At 41.3% G+C, this 19,563-nt stretch overlaps 3 protein-coding genes across 4 annotated transcripts in view; 1 reads left to right on the top strand and 2 right to left on the bottom strand.

The window, feature by feature from the left end:
• Positions 1-5,819, top strand: part of LOC310726880 (insulin-like growth factor-binding protein 3) — a 20,969-nt gene extending 15,150 nt beyond the window's left edge. The window contains exons 3-4 of the mRNA XM_083542930.1: positions 527-646; positions 2,826-5,819. Of these exons, the coding sequence (XP_083399056.1) occupies positions 527-646; positions 2,826-2,951 (246 nt within the window). The 3' untranslated portion in view covers positions 2,952-5,819. The remainder of the gene's footprint in view (positions 1-526; positions 647-2,825) is intronic.
• A 1,084-nt stretch (positions 5,820-6,903) lies between these two features.
• igfbp1b (insulin-like growth factor binding protein 1b) lies at positions 6,904-11,047 on the bottom strand. 2 transcript variants are annotated; one of them, XM_083541221.1, is made up of 4 exons: positions 10,624-11,047; positions 10,427-10,551; positions 7,984-8,112; positions 6,904-7,875 (listed from the first exon to the last, which is right to left on the bottom strand). In XM_083541221.1, the coding sequence occupies exons 1-4, from the start codon at positions 10,976-10,978 to the stop codon at positions 7,750-7,752; spliced, it is 735 nt and encodes a 244-aa protein (XP_083397347.1). In that variant the 5' UTR covers positions 10,979-11,047; the 3' UTR covers positions 6,904-7,749. The 2 variants fall into 2 exon arrangements, with proteins under 2 accessions (XP_083397347.1, XP_083397346.1); XM_083541220.1 differs by having other exon boundaries at positions 10,427-11,047.
• A 2,473-nt stretch (positions 11,048-13,520) lies between these two features.
• LOC310726897 (uncharacterized protein) lies at positions 13,521-19,001 on the bottom strand. Its single transcript, XM_083542953.1, has 5 exons — positions 18,918-19,001; positions 17,093-17,199; positions 16,209-16,399; positions 15,143-15,235; positions 13,521-13,713 (listed from the first exon to the last, which is right to left on the bottom strand). Exons 2-5 carry the CDS (start codon positions 17,193-17,195, stop codon positions 13,630-13,632), a joined length of 471 nt encoding a protein of 156 aa, XP_083399079.1. The 5' UTR covers positions 17,196-17,199; positions 18,918-19,001; the 3' UTR covers positions 13,521-13,629.
• Between the last annotated feature and the right edge of the window lie 562 nt (positions 19,002-19,563).

Raw genomic sequence — 19,563 nt, 5'->3', positions numbered from 1 at the left:
GCCATTTTGCCTCATTACCCCGATTTCACTAATTCCTGATTCCGTTTTTAACATTTCCAGGCTTCAGACTTCCTCCAGACCCGTGTTTGTTCAGGGTTCTGGAGCCGTTACAGCATTAAAGTGCTTCTAATCCCGTGTTTCTGAGGGACGGCGTGCGGTTCTGGCCTGTTTAGCTGCTTTAGCGGAGTTTGGGGTCAGAGGCTTGCCGCCAGACGCTGTTTTCTCCATGCCACAGGATCGCATTTCCTGGAAAACGAGCCTAACTATTTACTTCCCAGGGGACAAATTAGCGTCAAGGTACACAGATAGTCATAAAAAAAATCGCCCGCGAAACAGGCTCTATTTAGTGCTCTCTGTGTTTGAGTTTTGGTCCCAGACACGCTTTTCTTCAATCATGGTCCATGAAGAACTCTGTTTCGGGGGAAAAAACAGTGTCCAAATCCAGCTCCCTCTGTGATAGATTTTAGAGCGAAATATTATGAATTAAAAAAAAAAATGTGTGTTTTGTTGGGGGTTTTGTGTGCAGGGTCCGTGTCGAAGGGAAATGGAAGGCATTCTGGACATGCTGAAGATCTCCGACATGGTGAACACCAAAGGTTTCCGCATCCCGAACTGTGACAAGAAAGGCTTCTACAGGAAAAAGCAGGTGAGCAACAAAAGCTTCTTGAAAAGGGTTCATGGGTCTAGATTTCTACTTTCTAGATTTAAAAACGTATTTCTAAATGTATACATTTTTATTTAAATTGAATTTATTATTTCCAAAAAATTCAATGACGATGAAATCGTCAATGAATTTTGTCTCTACGACTTTATACTCGTAGCGCTACATGATCTGAATCGCGTAATTCTCAATCTAGCACCAAAACGCTGTCGTGGAAGTGACGAATTAGTTTGTTTATTTATTCATTTCTTTTTCAATTCCCCGTGGTGTTATAAACACGGTGTGCCGTTTGTTTACGCGAGTTCGCGCACCGTATCTGTCCCTGCGCTGTTGTTTTTCTCCGGACGATTAGCGCCGCGGTGAACGGACCCTTTAAGGGCCCGTCTGTCTCACTGTCTGTCTCTCTCAGGGCCAAACCGAGCGTGGCCGCGGTGGTGGCCGTTTTGCGTAACCCGCTCCGAGAGAGCGACGTCAAGGTGGCTAGTGGGGTCTGAGCCTCTCCCCGTAATTATCCGACTCCTTACGCCGGCTGCAATGGAAATAGATTTGAGCCGTTTCCAGATTTGCGCGGTCGGCCCACAATTGGTTTATAATAAATGAGTGTCCCAGACGCCTTCATATGGATGCACTTATCCTCCATCGTCAAGAGCAATATTTATACAACATGGCAGGTCCTGCTTAATGGTAATAAAAAGAAAAAACACATTAAAATGAGCATCTTTATATAACGTCGCGCTAATGATTAAACCTGAGCGTTTATCCTGCAGGACCTGAAAACATCTCGTTCGCAGAGCGCTTGTGTTTTTTTTTTTTTTTTTAATAGGGACATTTTACGGTCGCTATAGCGATAATATCCACACTTTTATACAAAATTATGACTATTCACACTCTGATTATTAGCCTCTAGCCTCCGACACAGACCTTTATTTTATCATTTATTTATATATATATTATTTTTTTTAAAGGTTCCCTGTCTGGATATTGTCTCTCGTCTCTCACTTTGGTTTCGCAAGATCCACACAGGCCCTCCCAGTCTCTGGGCGAATTCCCTTGGTATCGCACGCTGTGAACAGCGAATCAATGGGCCATTTAGGAATCATCGAGTCTTTTTAATGCTCTCATGGAACCATCGGTTTTGTTGCGTCGTCGTATTTTTTTTTTTTTAAAGCACTAGACAGGACTTTGACCTTTAGTTAAATTGGCAGCTAAATAACAGCCCTCTGGGCCGGAGCACCGAGCTCTGCAAGTCATTTGTAGCACCCATAATTTGGAGCCGGGGGTATAATCAGCAATGGATGATTTGTACTGGCCAGCGGGAGGCTGAAAATAGAAGCCGGGGCTGGCGAGCTTCGCACACTGGCCCTAAACAAATATTTCAGTCTCCTTGTGTTTACCTTTAAGCTGCTCTATATGAACACAAAACAGTGTTTAATGTGACTCAGAAGGAGGAGTCATTTTCAACGAGTCTATAATGTGACTCCGAAAAGGGAGTTTATATATGTTTAATGAGTCAAAGAGTGATTTGTTCATTTTCTGCTTGACATGCACAAGTAAAGAATCGCATAATCTGCATAGGTTATATACAGGAAACAGAGTTAAGAAGTTCATCACTCAACTCTTCCAGTCCGAGTCGTTCGTTCTTTAATCACGTGACTCCCATAGACGCTGTGCAGTGTGACACACAGGAAACAGAACTGAGTATCATCTCATGGATCTTCTGTCCTTTGTCGTTTGTCCTTTTTGTTTTGAGATTATATACATACTGTTTATAAATGACTGGAACTATAGTCCAATAATAAGTTGGTGTATGTAGACAAATGTAACATTTTATTTAATTTCAAAGGAACGATTTAAAACTAAATAAAATTTCATTTTGATGAAAGAGATAAAAAAAAAAAAACGAGTCAGTAAAATGATCTGATCTTCCGGATTACTACAGAGTGGTCTCGAAACGCAAGGTCATTAAAAAAGGTGATGTCAAATTCTGCCTTCGTATATCCCTGTAATGTTAGGAAGCTAGGATAAGCCAGGATACAGGGTTGAGGGTTTTGCTCAAGGGCCCAAAAGTCGCCTTCTGATCGGTAACCCAGTGTCTTAACCACTTCCCAGGTTGGAGGTTTAAAGCTGCCCAATTAACACACTTTTGTTTACGGTTCTTCCCCAGTGCTGGCCGTCGAAGGGGCGAAAACGGGGCATCTGCTGGTGCGTGGACAAATACGGCCAGGCCCTACCGGGCTACGAAGGCAAGGAGAGAGGAAGCACGCACTGTTACACCATGGAGAGCCACTAGGGGGAAAAAAAGCGAGCGGACGGGCGATGGAGAAAAGAGACATTGGAAAGAGAAAGATGGCCTGCGGAATCTCCATGCGCCAACCCTCCGTGTAGCGTTTGACGGCGGCTTCGAAATTCTGGGCTTTCCCGAGCTTCGACGAGCTCGAATTTAATTCTTTTAGCAGCAGTGGAACCCTAGACGCTTGCAGGAGAGAAAGAAATGGATGAAGGAATATACTGTAGGGACGTCTCAGGAGGCAAAAGGGCTGGACGCAATTGAGGCAAGGAGGACAATAAAATAAGGAAACAGAAGAAGGCACTAATGCTACAGAGCACTTCCTATGTTTGCATGTGTGTGTGTGTGTGTGTGTGTGTGTGTGTGTGTGTGTGTGTGTGTGTGTGTGTGTGTGTGTGTGTGTGTGGGGCGCTTATTTTAACAACTCGACCATGCGCCTTGTGTGTTAGTGAATATCAGTGGTGCACTTTCACAGTGACTTTAATACGCATTCCTGTCGCATACAAATTGGGAATTATTGATTATCGATAGGATTCCGGATCAGGAGCACGCGCATGAGTACAAACACCGTACAAACTCACGGATTATGGTATCAGGACTGATCGTAAAATCCTTCTTTACCGATTCTTTATTTCCTCCACATTACCCACAAAATTAAATTTCAACCTAGCAAATGTATTAATTTTTTCTCTGGTGTTGAACGACAGGCAGACGTTTTTTCCATTGTATGAAACCGAAACCTTTTCCAGAAGACGTCCTCAGTCCACTAATGAGCCAAAAAACGAGATGGCGGTGATTTGGTTCATCGCTATATATTTTCAGGATGTAATTGTGGAGTTTACATTTTCTTTTTCACCACAACGTTGTCAAATCCGGTTATTTCACAATTCCAAATACAAAAGAAAACTCCGTCTGGCATCAAGCGTTCAAGTGTGTAAAAATCCGAAATCGAAATCATAAAAAATTGTGAAATCTTCGACTGGAGGGAAAAAAAAAAATATTGCTAACACAAAATAGTCGAATCATCAAATTGGATACAAAAATCTTCTACAATAAATGAAAACCTAAAAGACCTCCACAAAATTCCCCATTTTTGTAGATTTACATAAACATAGACGTTACTCCAAAATGGAGTACGACTCTGAAACTAGCATTACTAGCATAAGATTACTAGCATAAATTATCCAATTGATGCTAAAAATGTCTAGACTTTAGCACGTATATAGAATTTTAAATCCCAAACTAGAGAAAATTCATCAAAATATCCAAGTTGTGCAACAAAAAAATCCAAATCGGAAGAACGAGTCTTTAATATGACACGGAAGTTCATTTTCCACTTGACTATACTTGTATAAGACTTGCATTAAATTCACCAACCAGCGTAGATTTTCATAAACTCCAAAATAGAGTACAGCACGACTCTAAAACTAGCATTACTAGCATAAAATTACTAGCATTAGTTATCCAATTGATGCTAAAATGTCTAGACTTCACGCTAATAGAATTTTAAATCCTAAACAAAAGAAAATTCACCCAAAGAATCCAAATCGGATTCAAAGTTTTGATTTTACACGTGGCCCGACACTCTCTAAACTTCTCTAAAATGCTAATGTGGCTAATCCGGAGCTTTACCTTGTACCAGTTCACGCTTTCCAGTTTGGAGCTGATGATGGGGGTTTGTACGGTTTTTGCAGGTCGCTATAAATTTCCAGGTCCAGTACGCTCTTATTGGCTTTCCCCCTTAGCACTTTTTGAAAAATCGTTCCATTACTTCATCATGAAAGGTGTTCCAGAAGGTTCTTCATGTTCTCATTGGGTCAATGTAGATTCAGGAATGATTCTTTTTTTTTTTTTTAATAACCATTTTGTATCACATCAAATCCAGGTCCAGTGGTTTCTTTAATATATAATTAACCATTCTAGGACAGAGTTCAGCTACGTACATACGCTATATGGACAAAAAGTATTTGGACACCTGACCTTTCCAGCCATTTGTGGTTTTTTTTTTTTTTTCGACTAGGAGACCCAGCTTCATAAAGATTTGCTTTCCACGATCTCCTGCTCTAAATCTCTAACCCTGTTGGGATAAATGTGAACGCTGACTGCACCCCAGGCCTCCTCACCTACATCAGTACTTGACCTTGTCCCTGAATGAGCACAAAGTGTAGTGGAACATCTTCCCAGAAGAATGGAACTTATTATAACAGTAAATGGAGACTAAACATGGAAAGCGATGTTCAAAAACAAAAAGCACAATCTTATGCTCAGGTGTCCACAAACATTTGTCCGTATATTGTGTCATGCTAGGAATGTAGCTAGCATGCTAGCAAGCCAATGTGAATCTGTGTATATATATATATATATATATATATATATATATATATATATATATATATATATATATATATATATATATATATATATATGAAAGATTGGCGAGGCAATCGCTTCAGCGCTCTTCTCTTTCTTCTCTGCTAAAGTTTCCTTTTTCATTTCAGGTATCTTGTGACTAAAGGCAAACTTTGCTGCGAATCCGGAACCCCGTTACTCCCACGTTAAGCACATACCCAATGCTTCTAGTGATATTCAAAAGCTTCTAGTACAGTACAGCGTAGCTCACAGTATGGCTTGATTTTTACGTGTTTTTATTTTTATTTTTTATACTGGCTACTTTTGGACTGAATCCCCATTCTAATAAGCTATAAAAAAAAGCAAATAAGCAAACGTTCAACTTGGGGACATTACAGCACATTGTGTGTAAATCCTATTTCCACATGTATTATTGTTTTTTTTTAATCCCCAGTGCCTTAAAACCGGGAGATAATATCTGTGTATATTTTTACTCTCAATAATTAAAGATCTAATTTAAGGGATGAACAGCATTTTGTGTGTGTGGTTCTTTTTGCATGTTTGATTGAGCACTTAAAAAAAAAAAAAAGAGGGAAAAAAAATCTGATTTGATATTAATCGTGTTTTATTTAAAGAACAGCCACACAACAGAAATTACGATGTTCACATATACAACTTATTGCTATATATATTACAAAAAGAGACCGAATAGATACACGGGTATGTAAGCAGATAAAATAGAGCAGCATGTAAAAGTTGCTGCGGTTCATGGTTCTGATCCGGATCGACCCGAAATGTGTATTGCTCCATCCAACTTTGTGTCTACAAGCTTTGCATGTCTACAGAGGCCCAAAAAATAGGGGGGGGGGGGAGTTGTGGTAGATAGATAGATAGATAGATAGATAGATAGATAGATAGATAGATAGATAGATAGATAGATAGATAGATAGATAGATAGATATGCATAAATAATTTCATAATTGGGTGAGTGACAGCAATACATTAATAATTGGGTGAGGGGATGGATGGATGGATGGATGGATGGATGGATGGATGGATGGATGGATGGATGGATGGATGGACGGACAGATAATTTGGTGGGTGGATAGATGGTGAAATGGATTAATGGACAAACAAATGCATAAATAAATTCATACTTTATAACAATACAATAGATAGATAGATAGATAGATAGATAGATAGATAGATAGATAGATAGATAGATAGATAGATAGATAGATAGATAGATAGATAGATAGATAGATAGATAGATAGATAGATAGATAGATATTGAAATGGGGGGATGGACAAAAATACATTCATGGATGGATGGATGGATGGATGGATGGATGGATGGACGGATGGATGGACGGACAGATAATTTGGTGGGTGGATAGATGGTGAAATGGATTAATGGACAAACAAATGCATAAATAAATTCATACTTTATAACAATACAGTAGATAGATAGATAGATAGATAGATAGATAGATAGATAGATAGATAGATAGATAGATAGATAGATAGATAGATAGATAGATAGATAGATAGATAGATAGATAGATAGATATTGAAATGGGGGGATGGACAAAAATACATTCATGGATGGATGGATGTGTTTCTTTAATTTTTAAACAGAGAGCTAAGGGACACACCCTACAACATTGCTTTACAAATCTCTATCTGTTTTTTTTCCCCCTCTCTTTCTTTCTGCATAACCCCGTCCTGGCATACAGCACCATTTGGAACCAACAGGAAGTCCGTTTCCCTTTAGAGAAACATGAAAAAAATGCGTCTTTTTTTTTTTTTTTACATTCTTAAAGGACAGAGGAAGCGATTTCCAGGCCGAACGAAGGAACCTGCACTTCTGAGAGGTAGCAGCTTTATCCGAGTCGTAAACACGGGCCAGATCTGCGATCTCGGCTTCAAAAACATCTGGGATCAATTGGCAGTTGTCCCATGTCAGTGGAAAAATCCAGAGCGATTCCTTCCAGGGGCAGGGAAGAAAGAAAAAGAAACAAAAACAGCCCAGGACAAATTCGCAAACACGGGCATCGCGGGTCGTAAAACAAACGAATGGTGAAGTGGTTGAAGACGCAAAGCCTCTTTTCTTCGCAGTGTGTGTGTGTGTGTGTGTGTGTGTGTGTTGCAGTGGACTGTTATGATGTCCCGTGGCTCTATTGCTGTTCTATGTAGCAGTGGAGTTGTTTGGTCCAAACAATAGACGTACGAAATACAAAAAAAAACAAAAAACATTAAAGCAAATATAAATGAATTATTTAAAAATAATAAATACTCAATAATATGAAAAAAAAAAGATAAATAAATTAGGGAAGGCCTTTTCTCAGGCACTGTATATACATAAGATGTTGTTGGAACCAGATGTGTCCTGATTAATAAAAGTGCTTTTGTTGTTGATAAAATGCAGCCTGTATGTACGTGTGTTTGGGGTTCAGTGTGTGATCTCCTGCTGACAGAGGGCATCTTCGGGGACGTCGTCGGATCCCACGATTCTCTTCCCGTTCCAAGCAGAAACGCACCAACAGCGTGCAGGCTGGCTGACGAGAGACGTCTCACACTGGGTTGGAGAAGCAGACAAACATCTGGTTGGACCACTACATATATATATGTAGATCATTTGACAATGTTGCAGTTGGCTGCAGTTGGTCTGTAGGTTCCAGCTTACCTGTTTGCTCTTGTAGAAGCCGTGCTTGTCGCAGTTGGGAAGGTAGAACGTGGTGAACTTCTCGCCCAGGGCCAACTGGGAGGCCGCGATCGTGTCAAGGGCGGAGTGAAGTTCGGTGTGACATGGACCCTACGACCAAACATTGATGAGAACATAGATGTTAGAAGGACACCCTAAACACTTTATAAACCAAGTCTACACTATAGAAAAACTCTAGTTTTTCTATTGTGTCAGAGTATTAAGTCAGCACACTTTTTCCAAACACTATCCAGTTGTGATTGGAAAATCGAATCAGTTTAGTGACTCGGTTATTTGAATCTCGTCCATCAAAATGAACAAATCTTTTTTTTTTGACTCATTTAGTTCATTTTGTTTCATAGTGTCTATGGGAGTCATTTGATAAACATCTCAGACTAGAAGATTCATGAGATGAACTACTTAATTCTGTTTCCTCTTCTTGCGCATCCAGTAGAAAAATTAACGAATCACTCGTTTGAGTCAAATTAAAGACTCGAAACGAATCATTTGTGAACGACTCGTCACTGCTATCCAGTATGAATACTATTTATTTTGTTATATTTTTATTATACAAAGTATTTATGGCTGTTGTGTAGTTTGATTTGAGTTTCTCATGGTGAAAATCTTGCAAGTTCCAGAGCACTATTGTGAGATGATCAGATCTGATCTCCTAAATGAGAGGAACCACGTTTGAGTTTGTTTCAGGAAGGACTGATGTTTTTAAGGAGTTTCTTCATTGTGTACACTGTTGTATGGGTTAGGGGTTAGGGTTATAGAAGAATACTACTACATAGGATCAGATCCAGCTCTCTACCATGGACTTTTGGTTCTGCAGTATCTCAAATTCTCCTCAAAGTTGCATTGCAGGGGTCTAAAAGGAAACCTGAGTCATGCCAAATGTTGTAAATGTTGCACTGCCCTCTAGTGACAGACAGTTTACATTACAGTCAGGGTTTGTATTTCAGGACACACCAGCTGCAGTAGGGATTATATTTATATATATTTACACACACACACACACACACACACACACACACCTTATGAACAAAAGTATTGGGACATCTGACTCTTCCAGACATATGAAATTATACATAAACATGGTATTCGCTTCCATTGCTATGCTGATGATACACAGTTGTATATTTCAGCAAAGCCAGATGAGAGAGATCATCTTAACAATGTTGAAGAGACTGTAAAGGACATTAGACAGTGGATGCTTGATAACTTCCCTACTAGGACCACATGCAGCTAGAGGTAAACTTTCCGATTACGTAGCATCTCTGGATGGTGTTTCTGTTTCAGCATGTACGGCTGTCAAAGACCTTGGTGTTATTATTGACCCGAGTCTTTCCTTTGAGTCTCACGTGAATAATATCACCAGGATCGCCTTCTTTCACCTTAGAAATATTGCTAAAATTAGAAATATGATGTCGTTACAGGATGCAGAAAAACTAGTTCATGCTTTTGTTACTTCTAGATTAGACTACTGTAATGCTTTACTGTCTGGGTGTGCAAGTAGGTGCATAAATAAGCTTCAGTTAGTTCAGAATGCAGCAGCAAGAGTCCTCACGAGATCTAGAAAATATGACCACATCACCCCTGTATTAATCAGTCTACACTGCTCCCAATCAAATCTTGCATTGATTATAAAATACTACTACTGACGTATAAAGCACTTAATGGTCTCGCACCGCAGTATCTGAGTGAACTTCTGTACCAGTATGATCCTCCACGCCTACTTAGATCAAAAGGTGCAGGCTGTTTGTTGGTACCTTAAATAATGAAGACTGCAGCAGAGGGCAGATCTTTCTCTTATAAACCCTACAGTTATGGAACAACCTTCCGGTCAGTGTTCGGGACTCATACACAGTCTTAGTGTTCAAGTCGAGGCTGAAAACTACTAATTTTGTCAAGCCTTTTATCAGTAGATCTTTCTTAGGTAAAGGAGCAGATCTGGAGGGATCATAAATATAGAGTGTTTGGTGAACTGGGTGAACTTTCACATGTTTACTCAGGTTTGTTGACGGTGGTGTGGTGGGTCGTCTTTTATCCCAGAGATCCCTCACATCTCCGCAAAATTTAATGAAACATCTGCCTGGAAGAGTGAAGCTTAATATAAGAGCTGTTGAGATGTTCAAAGAGCACATGCCAAAGACTATCATGGGCAGGTGTCCTCAAACTTTTGTTAATAGAGTGAAATGTATATATAAATACCCCTAAGCATAGATGCATCCACATCAGCACCACCATATGTTTTCCTCCAGTACTACACTGTCAGAATTAGGGGTACCATCAAGATACATGGTGCAATATGCATGCCCTTGTATTGCTCTCCTTTATCCTTTATCACAGCATCCATGAATGGATTATACGAAGGCAGGTGATCAGGAGCGAAATAATCCCAAGAACAAGCAGAACATCTTACCAGCTCCACCAGCTTCTTGCGGATGGCGTTCACTCTGGCCTTGATGCTCTCGTGCGCCTCCGGGTCTCCGGCCCTATCCAGCGCCAGCAGGTGGTGTAAGGAGACGTCGTGCTCAGCGGGCTGCTCTGTAAGGAGACGGTTATGGTTTGAGTTTTCAGCCTCGCGCTGACCGACAAAACGGGGGACGGGGGACGCACCTTGGGCGGCGGGGTCCGCGGTGCACACGGCCTGGCCGCGCGTCAGCGACCGCAGCGGGTGCCTGTCGTCGCGCCGCGGCGCGCACCGAAGCCCGGCGCCGCAGTGTGCCGTGTACACGCCGCACAGAGAGCCCTCGGGCAGCGCGCAGGTCACGCAGCAGCCGCAGCCGGGCTCCTTCACCAGCTCCGTGCAGCCGAACGGTGCAGCCGGGCATGCGCTCAGCTTCTCCGCGGTGCACGGCGCGCACCGGATCGGCTCCGGCGCTGGAACCGGGGACTGTTCTGCCGGAGCGGGGACGAGGATGAGGACGAGCAAACAGAGGACGAGCGTGGAAATCGGCTGTAATCCGAACATTGTTTAAACACACACACACTACAAAAATCGTTCTTCTGTTCCTGCAATATGTTTTCTTGCCAGTACTTGGAAACACCTCATGTTTTTATACCTTTTTCAAACCTCACAACTCACATCGGGGTTAATAATTAACACATATTTTGTCACTTGTTAAAATGATTCGTTACGAAATAAACCAATATTTTTTTGAGTGTGTGTGTGTGTGTGTGTGTGTGTAGACATGTTTGAACTGAGGGTTAATATTTACCGGTTCAGCAGAACCATGTTCCCCCCTGACCCAGGCCTCACTGAATAACTCATGTGGCCTTTGAAACCCTTATTTACTGCTACAGAGACACTCGGGCCTGGATTTCATGCTCCACTGATAAAACTGCTGCTTTTACGATGTATGCGTGATGTTCTTCTTATATTATATAATACGAGTGGGAGATTTCCTGCTATAGAGCTCCAAACGTGTTAAACATGATGAACTGGAACCACTTCACACTCTTGGGCCTGAATGAACCTCTACAAATCTCCACAAAATCTAGTGGAACATCTTCCCAGAAGAGTGGAGCGTATTATAACCGAAACTGGGGATTAAATCTTATGATCAGGTGTCCACAAACTTTCGCCCCCTACAATGTAGTTAACCACTAAAGGACCTGTAAAACCACCCTGAGACATGACGCTGGTGTGTTTCTACTGCCATTATAAAGTTCGGTTATGTACTGTTTAATCTGCGTTATATCATGGTGTCAGTCTGAATACTGGATTCTGATTGGCTGGAAGTTCAGGTGCGAGTTCAGAGAGTTGTAAATCGTGTTCTGAATGATTGCAAGATAAACACCTGTAACCATAGTAACATATATACACACACACACACACACACACACACACACACACACACACACACAGTCCGAGAGTGATTGTAATCGTTTCCTAATGACCTCACTGATCTCCATGCAGGATTTTTGTGTGTGGTGTAGGTGCCGTCAATACAGTGATTTGGGTCAAAGCACAATATGAATTTTTGACGAACTGGAGATGAAAACGTTCAAATGATGAATAGAACGAGAAACAGCACCAGGAGTTCATTCCAACAGCTTCATTATTACGTGACAAACACAGACGTAAAACACACTCTGTCTCTCTCAAAATCAAATTCAACTTCATAATCAAAATCAAATTCAACTTCAAATTTAAATAAAATTCAAATCAAATTTAAATTAAAATCAAATTCAAAATTAAATTCAAATTCAAATTGAATGTGAATTTGTGACCAACAGAGTCTCTAATAATTTATTCTAGCTCATTTGAATCTGTAGGTTTTCAATGGCCAAATGAAATGAAATGAAAGTAGTTGATCAAATTGTTTGGAAGTTGCTTCTATCTTTGATACTCAGTAAATCTAGAAAGTAGCCAGAACATTACATGAGTACATGAAGAACATTTATTCACAGACTTTACACCACTGCTCTTAGCATATGATCAGACTAAACTTTTTTTTTTTTTTTAAAAAACAGCCAGATGATGTAAACATGTCTGGAAACAGGAGTCTATGTTTTCCTGCCTTTAGATGGAATTGTCCACAATGTTAAAGGATGATATAATTCTTTATTAATATTAATAATCTTTTATTCCTCAGTACTATCAGGGACTTTCTTTGCTGCTCTTTATCTATCAGATGTTGGACCTTTTTCTCTTTCATCTGTGACATGGGTCACAAAAACAAGATAATCGGCGTGTTGAGTAACAGTCTTTAGAGGTTCACCTCAATCACATGTTTGTCTGTGGGGTAATTACGCGCTTCCTGGTGTAGTATTAATCTAAGCTATCTTCTCCAAACACTGACACTAACCAGGAACTGTTACATACAGTAAGAACCTCACACACACACATCTAAAAATCTATCTATCTATCTATCTATCTATCTATCTATCTATCTATCTATCTATCTATCTATCTATCTATCTATCTATCTATCTATCTATCTATCTATCTCCAAAAGTATTGGAACACCTGACATTTCCTCACACTTGAACTAGAAGACCCAAACCTGAGAACAAAGCCTGCTCCATTAAGATATGCTTTTTATGGGTTGTAAAATGTGGAAGATCTGCTGCTAGAGCTCTGAACCTAGTGAACCCCTATGGAACGAATTGGAACGCCTCCTCACCGCACCTCCAATCTACTGAAGCTTCTTCCAAGAAGAAGTGGAGCTTCTTATGAGTAAATGGGGACGAAATGTGAAATGGGATTTTGAAAACCCATTTCTCCATATAGTGTGTATGTAAGAATGTTTGTTTATTTTCTTACTACACTCCCCCTCAATTCAATGATTGACACTGTGCCCCCTTGTGACAGATGGCCAGAATTGTGCAAGAAGAAAGAAAAACAATTAGTCATGCACTATGTTGGAAAAAATACAAGAGGGAAAATCATCCTGTTTTCCTGTCAGGCTTATGCAAGTGGCAGCAGGATCGACCCGGTCGGTCCTAGAGGTGGGATTTTATCTCTGGTGTTGGAGGAAAGAAAATCAATATGTACACAGAATCACAGACACTGTTAGACAGTTTATTATGGTTCGCGTACAATACAGTACACTACTATATTCCGATATTGTGACATTGTCTTGGAGAAAATAACGTTCTTTTTTACGTAGTTCTGCACTACTCCACGGTCAGCTCGTGCCTGGTGGCTTCTTCGATGTCAAACATCAGATCGATGAGCCAGCGAGGCGCCGGAAGCTCGTCCTGTATGAACACACATGTGGTTTCATTTTCCTGGATTCCAAATCAAACATTGCAGCAAGCAATCAATAAAATCTGAATTTGATTGTTTATTTATCGTATATATTTATTGTCTTTTGTTCAACGTTCCATTCACGCGTCAGCCTCTGACCCCTGGATGATCATGACCGATTTACTGGTGCCAGGTGAGGGCACTGGGAATCAATACAAGCTTCACTTGTTTAAACATCATGGGTGTTTTGCAGTCGATCTGTTTTTTTTGTTGGGTTGGGGTAATCTTGTGACCATGTTGGATTGGGGAAAAAAAAAAAATCCTGTGACCATGTGACCCTCCCAAACTTAGTGGGAGGTGCATGACAACATGGCCACCCCATAGGCATCATTATTTTGCCATTATATTTATTTTTATTTAACTCATCCATTAGGGTTGCACAAGCCAGTGCACTCTTAGTGGCGGTCCCAAGCTCGGATAAATGGGTGGGGTTGTGTTAGGAAGGGCATCCAGCGTAAAAACGTGCCAAATCAAATATGCAGATCACGAATAAGGACTTCATACCGGATCGGTCGAGATCCAGCTGTGGCGACCCCTAATGGGAGAAGACAAAAGGAGATATTTATTTTTATTTATTTTGAATACTTTATTAATCCTAAAGGAAAATCGTTTAATCTTTGCAGTGGTGTTAGGAAGCTGGGGTCAGAGCACATGACGCCTCTGGATCTTAGCGGGTTAAGGAGCCCAAGAGTGAGAGCTTGGGGACCCCGGGGCTTGAACCCCCAGCCTCTTGATCAGTAACCCAGAGCCTTAACCACTGTCCCTCCCAAAGTTACACTATATGGACTGTTTTCCATCAGCCACTGCACCACCACCTTCAACTTTTAATCTGAAGGTCACAAGTTCAAATCACAGCAAAGTGGTTTCACCAAGCTACCATTGGTAAGAGCCCTTGAGCAAGACCCCTAACCCTTATCCACAGTGACTTACTCTTATTCATTTATACACTGAGTGGTTAAGGGCCTTGCTAAAGGGCTCAGCAGCGGTAGCCTGTTGAAACCACTTTGCCGTGATTTGAACTTGTGACCTTTAGTTTAGAAGGAGGTGGTGGCTTACTGGTTAAGGCATTGAAGGTCACAAGTTTAAATCCCGGCACCACTACAAGGGCCTTAAACATTGCCCTTAACCCTTAAGAGCTTAGTGGTAAGTTCAACATCTTAATCACTGAGCTACAACTTTTATACTTATTGCTCACCTACTGCAGGTTAGACTTGACAAATCTGGGCTTGAACTGCAAGTCAGACTGGTTAGTTATGGAGTGAGGTTTTGCTATGCCCCAGTCTGGCCCACCCTGTATAAAAATTTTATTGATCCACATCCAATAAAGGATAGATACCGCTTGCTATAAAAGGCAGGCAAAGGGTATGTGACGATACTCACGGGTTCCGTAGTTCGTTGTTTCCGCCGTTTCTGTCTTTTCAAATCGCGTCTCGGTTCCGTAACTTTTTTACCGGTCCGCATTGAAGAAGTCGTCTTTTTATTTGGGAAACAAAAAGAATACACTGTTTTACTAGCGGTGACTCCCTAATAGTCGAAGATTCAATGCTTCGATAGGAGGAGCCTGATTCCAGAGTCGAATCTTCGCAAAGGTGCTATGAAATGCGGATCATAACATTTTGGTTATATAGGGGTGCTCAGTGTCTGATTTCACATAGAACTACTGCTTTTCTTAACAGTGTAAAAGATTCTGTACAGGTATATTCTGTTCTAATTCAATTCTGTAAATAAATTTTTCGGGGCATTGATGTTGTGCCAATTTAATTCTGATTTGCTGATATTCGAAATGCAAATTCTGTCTGCGGGTTTTGTTATTTTTTACGTGTATTGACACAAATTGTCATCCAAACACCAATATATGGGCTTTCCCAACGTTCCAGCATTACACTGCTCCTGTGGACAACGTGAGCTCCATGAAGATCTAAAGCTCATGTCCTTCTCAACCCTACTGAACACCTTTTGGGATGAACTGGAACACCGACTGCATCCCAGACCTCCTCGCCACATATAAGAGCTGCAACTCCTCACACTCTTGCTTGCAAATCTAGTGGAAAGTCTTCCCAGGAGAGTGGAGGCATCACACTTACTAGCGAGCTACAGGATTAAGAATTTTCTTGTACCAGCTTTAAACAAGGTACTCTTCCACTACCGTGCCTGAGGGCTTGCCGTGGCTCACCAACCAAATATTATCTGCTCTGCAAATGACTCCATTGATGGACATTGATGGACTTAGAGGCCACAACAAGACTGATCGGAAACCTGCATGGCAAAATTCTACTTTTGTATAACTGCGCGAAAACAGAACAAGATTCTAGAAGGATGTCAAAAATATCAGCATGAATGCTTAGAAACTTGGATGTCCTATACAGCAGGTTTTTCTTTGAGTTAATAACTACTGTAGATGGTACTCAAAACCAGTATAAACCACAAACCAGTCAAAAGAACTTACCTTTCGAGTATCGCTCTTCTCCACCACAGGCCCTGGAGGACTTCTGGAACCTGCATGTGGTGAAATTAAAGAATTGGAAGGAGAACTCAGAGCTGAGGAAATCCTTTTCTCGGAACGTCCTGGTGCTGATGAGCTCCTTCTTTCCAAGCGCTGTGGTGTTGAGGAGTTCATTTCAGTAGGGCGTTCACCTGCTGGTGTTGAGAAGCTGATTCTCTTAGAGTCTTGGTCTTAAGGTGCTCAGTGTTTTATTCGGCTCATCGGGTGGTTTTCTCAGTTGCTTTGCTAAACCTGGACTGGAGTTAAGGATGTTAGGGTTCTCTTGCGAGACTGGTTTTTGTTCAGTCACTGTGGCCTTGTTACTCTCGGAGACAGTCTCACGTTTTGACTTTATGACGCCTAATAAACCACAATGGCATTCACTGAATGCGAACTATAATATAGTGTAACTCTATGGAGGACGAAGAGGATCAAAATACTAAATAAAAGTAAATAAATTAATAAATAAAAAATAAATTTATATTCTAACAAAATGATAAGATAAATAAATTTCACTATACTATTTTAAAAGTATTTGGACACCCAACTTTTCACAAAGTTTGAGCCTCATCCAATCTGGAAATCTTCCCTTCACTTGATCTACTTGTTTCCTAATGACAGTGCTTCTGTGCACACAGCTAGCTCCATGAAGATCTGCTTAACATGGGTTTGGAGTGGAGATCTCTTGCTATAAAGCTTTGACCTCAACCCTACTGAATACATTTGGTTTGGCTGCACCCTAGGACACCCCACCCTATGCTCAGGTGTCCTCAAACCTTGAGCAAATGGATTGAATACATTTTATTATTTTTGAATTATATATTGATGAATTGAGCTCGTAACCTAACCTTGTGGCGAAGGTTCTTCTGATACCTTCTGGCCTCCTCCAACAGGTTCCTGCAGCAGTTCCCCAGATTCATCATCTTCCTCAATGGTATGAAGGAAGTACATATTGCTGTGGAGGAAGACAAGGTTCAGTGTGGAGGTTAAAAGGTAAGCAGGTGTGGGATCTGTCCTAATGAAACTGGTTAAATGATTAGAACAAGACCCAGTTCCTTTACAGGTTCTGGTGGTTCAGGTTCTTGGAGACATTAGATTAAGGGAGCTTTGCTAAAGGTCAGTGATGGGGTAAAATATCTAGGTCCAAAAGTAATAGGGTTACTAAAAGAGTTCACTGTACACTATATGGACAATTGTTTGTGGACACCGGACTATACCATTCATGCTTTTTGAGCTCCCCATTTGCTCTAATTATAAACTCCACTCTTGTGGGAAAATGTTCCACTAGATTTTGGGGAGGATTCTGCTCATTCAGGGATAAGATTGTTGGTAAAGTCAGGTACTGATGTAGGTGAGGTGAGGAGGCCTGGGTTCAGCCAGTGTTTCTATTTATCCCAATAGGAGATCTTCCATTTCAACCAATGGGAAACAGATCTTAATGGAAGAAATATATCATTTAATTAATTTTATTTAATCAACTTTTTATTAATATTACTTTTAAATGTTAAATGAAATATATAAATACCTAACACTGTCATTTGCAATTCTGTTAAATCCGGATTTCCAGAAGATGCGTTCCGACTGTCTCACCCCCACATGGACGTGGAAACTTAATGTTTTGGGGTTGTTTTGGAGCAGGGTAAGTTAGAGACATATTCTGGAAAGTAAAAGGAACCAACATGGCTCCCATTCCAGACTACAACACCATGCATTTCCGTCTGGACTGTGGCTCATTGGAACCGACGTCACTGAACAACAAGACGGCGAGCCGAAGCGTATGTTAGCATTATTTAGCATTATTTAGAGAGTCGTCTAGAGTGATTCTAACATGGAATGTCCTGCCCAGTCACTGCACCTAAACCCTTATGAACTGCACTGGGATGAGCAGAAACCTTCAACACCTTTGGCAAGTTTTCAAAAGTCACAGCAAAGTATTTCAGCTGAAGGTTTGGAGGACAGAACTGCTGAGAGCGGGGAAGTGGTGGCTCCAGCGGTTAAGGCGCTGGGTTGCCGATTGGAAGGTCTGGGGTTCAAGCCCCGGTATCGCCAGGCTGCCACTCTTGGGCCCTTGAGCAAGCCCCTTAACCCTCTATGCTCCGGGGGTCCCTTACGAGGGACATATCAAGGTGAGTGACGTGGGCTCACCACCTGCAGGAGGGACCGTAAGGGACGGTGCTGTGAGGATTGGGCAGCAGTCGAAGGCAGGGGCCTGCTTTACGGATAAGCGGGAGAAAATGAATGAACTGCTGAGAGCATGTAAAGCTGTTCTTCATGCTAAGGGAGTATTTTTCGATGGAAATAAAGTCTGTACGTTTATATATTTATTAAGAATAGAATTATCAGTCAGTGCTCTTCAGTTCAGCTCTAGCGGAGTGTGTACGTGAGTGTTTTGATGTACAGGACTGTGTAAACTGTATGATCACGGTACAACGGGTCAAGCCATTGCGTCACATAGAAACTCGTTTGAAGGTTGTTTTTTTGAGTCTGTATTACTCAATTTCTGATCTACATTTGTAACCCCGGTGAGCTCAGCAGTTTCTCAACCAGGAACACGCAGGTCCTCAGAACATCCCTGGTAACATATTTACCCGATGAGTGTACAACATCCGTACTTATAAACATCACCGCCAGATTGCTCCTAAACACATCACAATAAACACAGTGTCCACTTACCTCTGTGCAGATTTCCTGGCTATCAGAGTCTGAGTGCAGGTTGTGATGGAGCTTTGAGCAAGCAGATGATTAGGGTTGATTAGAGGCACCTGGTATGATAATCAGATGTGGGAGCTGAGCCCTGATTGGACACGCCCTCGTTAAAAGCATGCCAGCAAATGCTAAGCAGATCTCAGGAGCTGTTGGTCGTGATTATATGAGCTTCTGTGATGATCTTAACGTCATGTCAAAGTGTGTGGATGTGATGCCAAAAGTATTGGGACACATTTACATTTATGGCAGCTATGAGGTTAACTGCCTTGCTCAGGGGTCCAGGATTCATGGCCTTCGGATCCAAAGCCATACATGGTTCTTCCGTAAACCGTTTCCATGAAGTTGGATAAGTTGTATAAGATGCTATGATAATGTTTTCTTTGATTGAACGAGGGGAGCCAAACGTGTTTCACCATAAATGTACCCCTGTGCATGAAGGGAGCTCCATGAAGAACTGCTTTCCATAGGTTGGACGTCGGATCTCCTGCTATAGAGATCTGACCTAAACCCTTTTGAACTTAATAAACACCACTGTCGCTCCAGTGAAACCTTCCCAGAAGAGTCTTATTTTTTTGATGGAACTATGTGAATCTATTAGATTTTAATCCATTAA

Source organism: Silurus aristotelis (genome assembly GCF_946808225.1).
Source record: "Silurus aristotelis genome assembly, chromosome: 5".
NCBI lineage: Eukaryota > Metazoa > Chordata > Actinopteri > Siluriformes > Siluridae > Silurus > Silurus aristotelis.
This window is presented reverse-complemented; position numbering and strand designations above follow the sequence as displayed.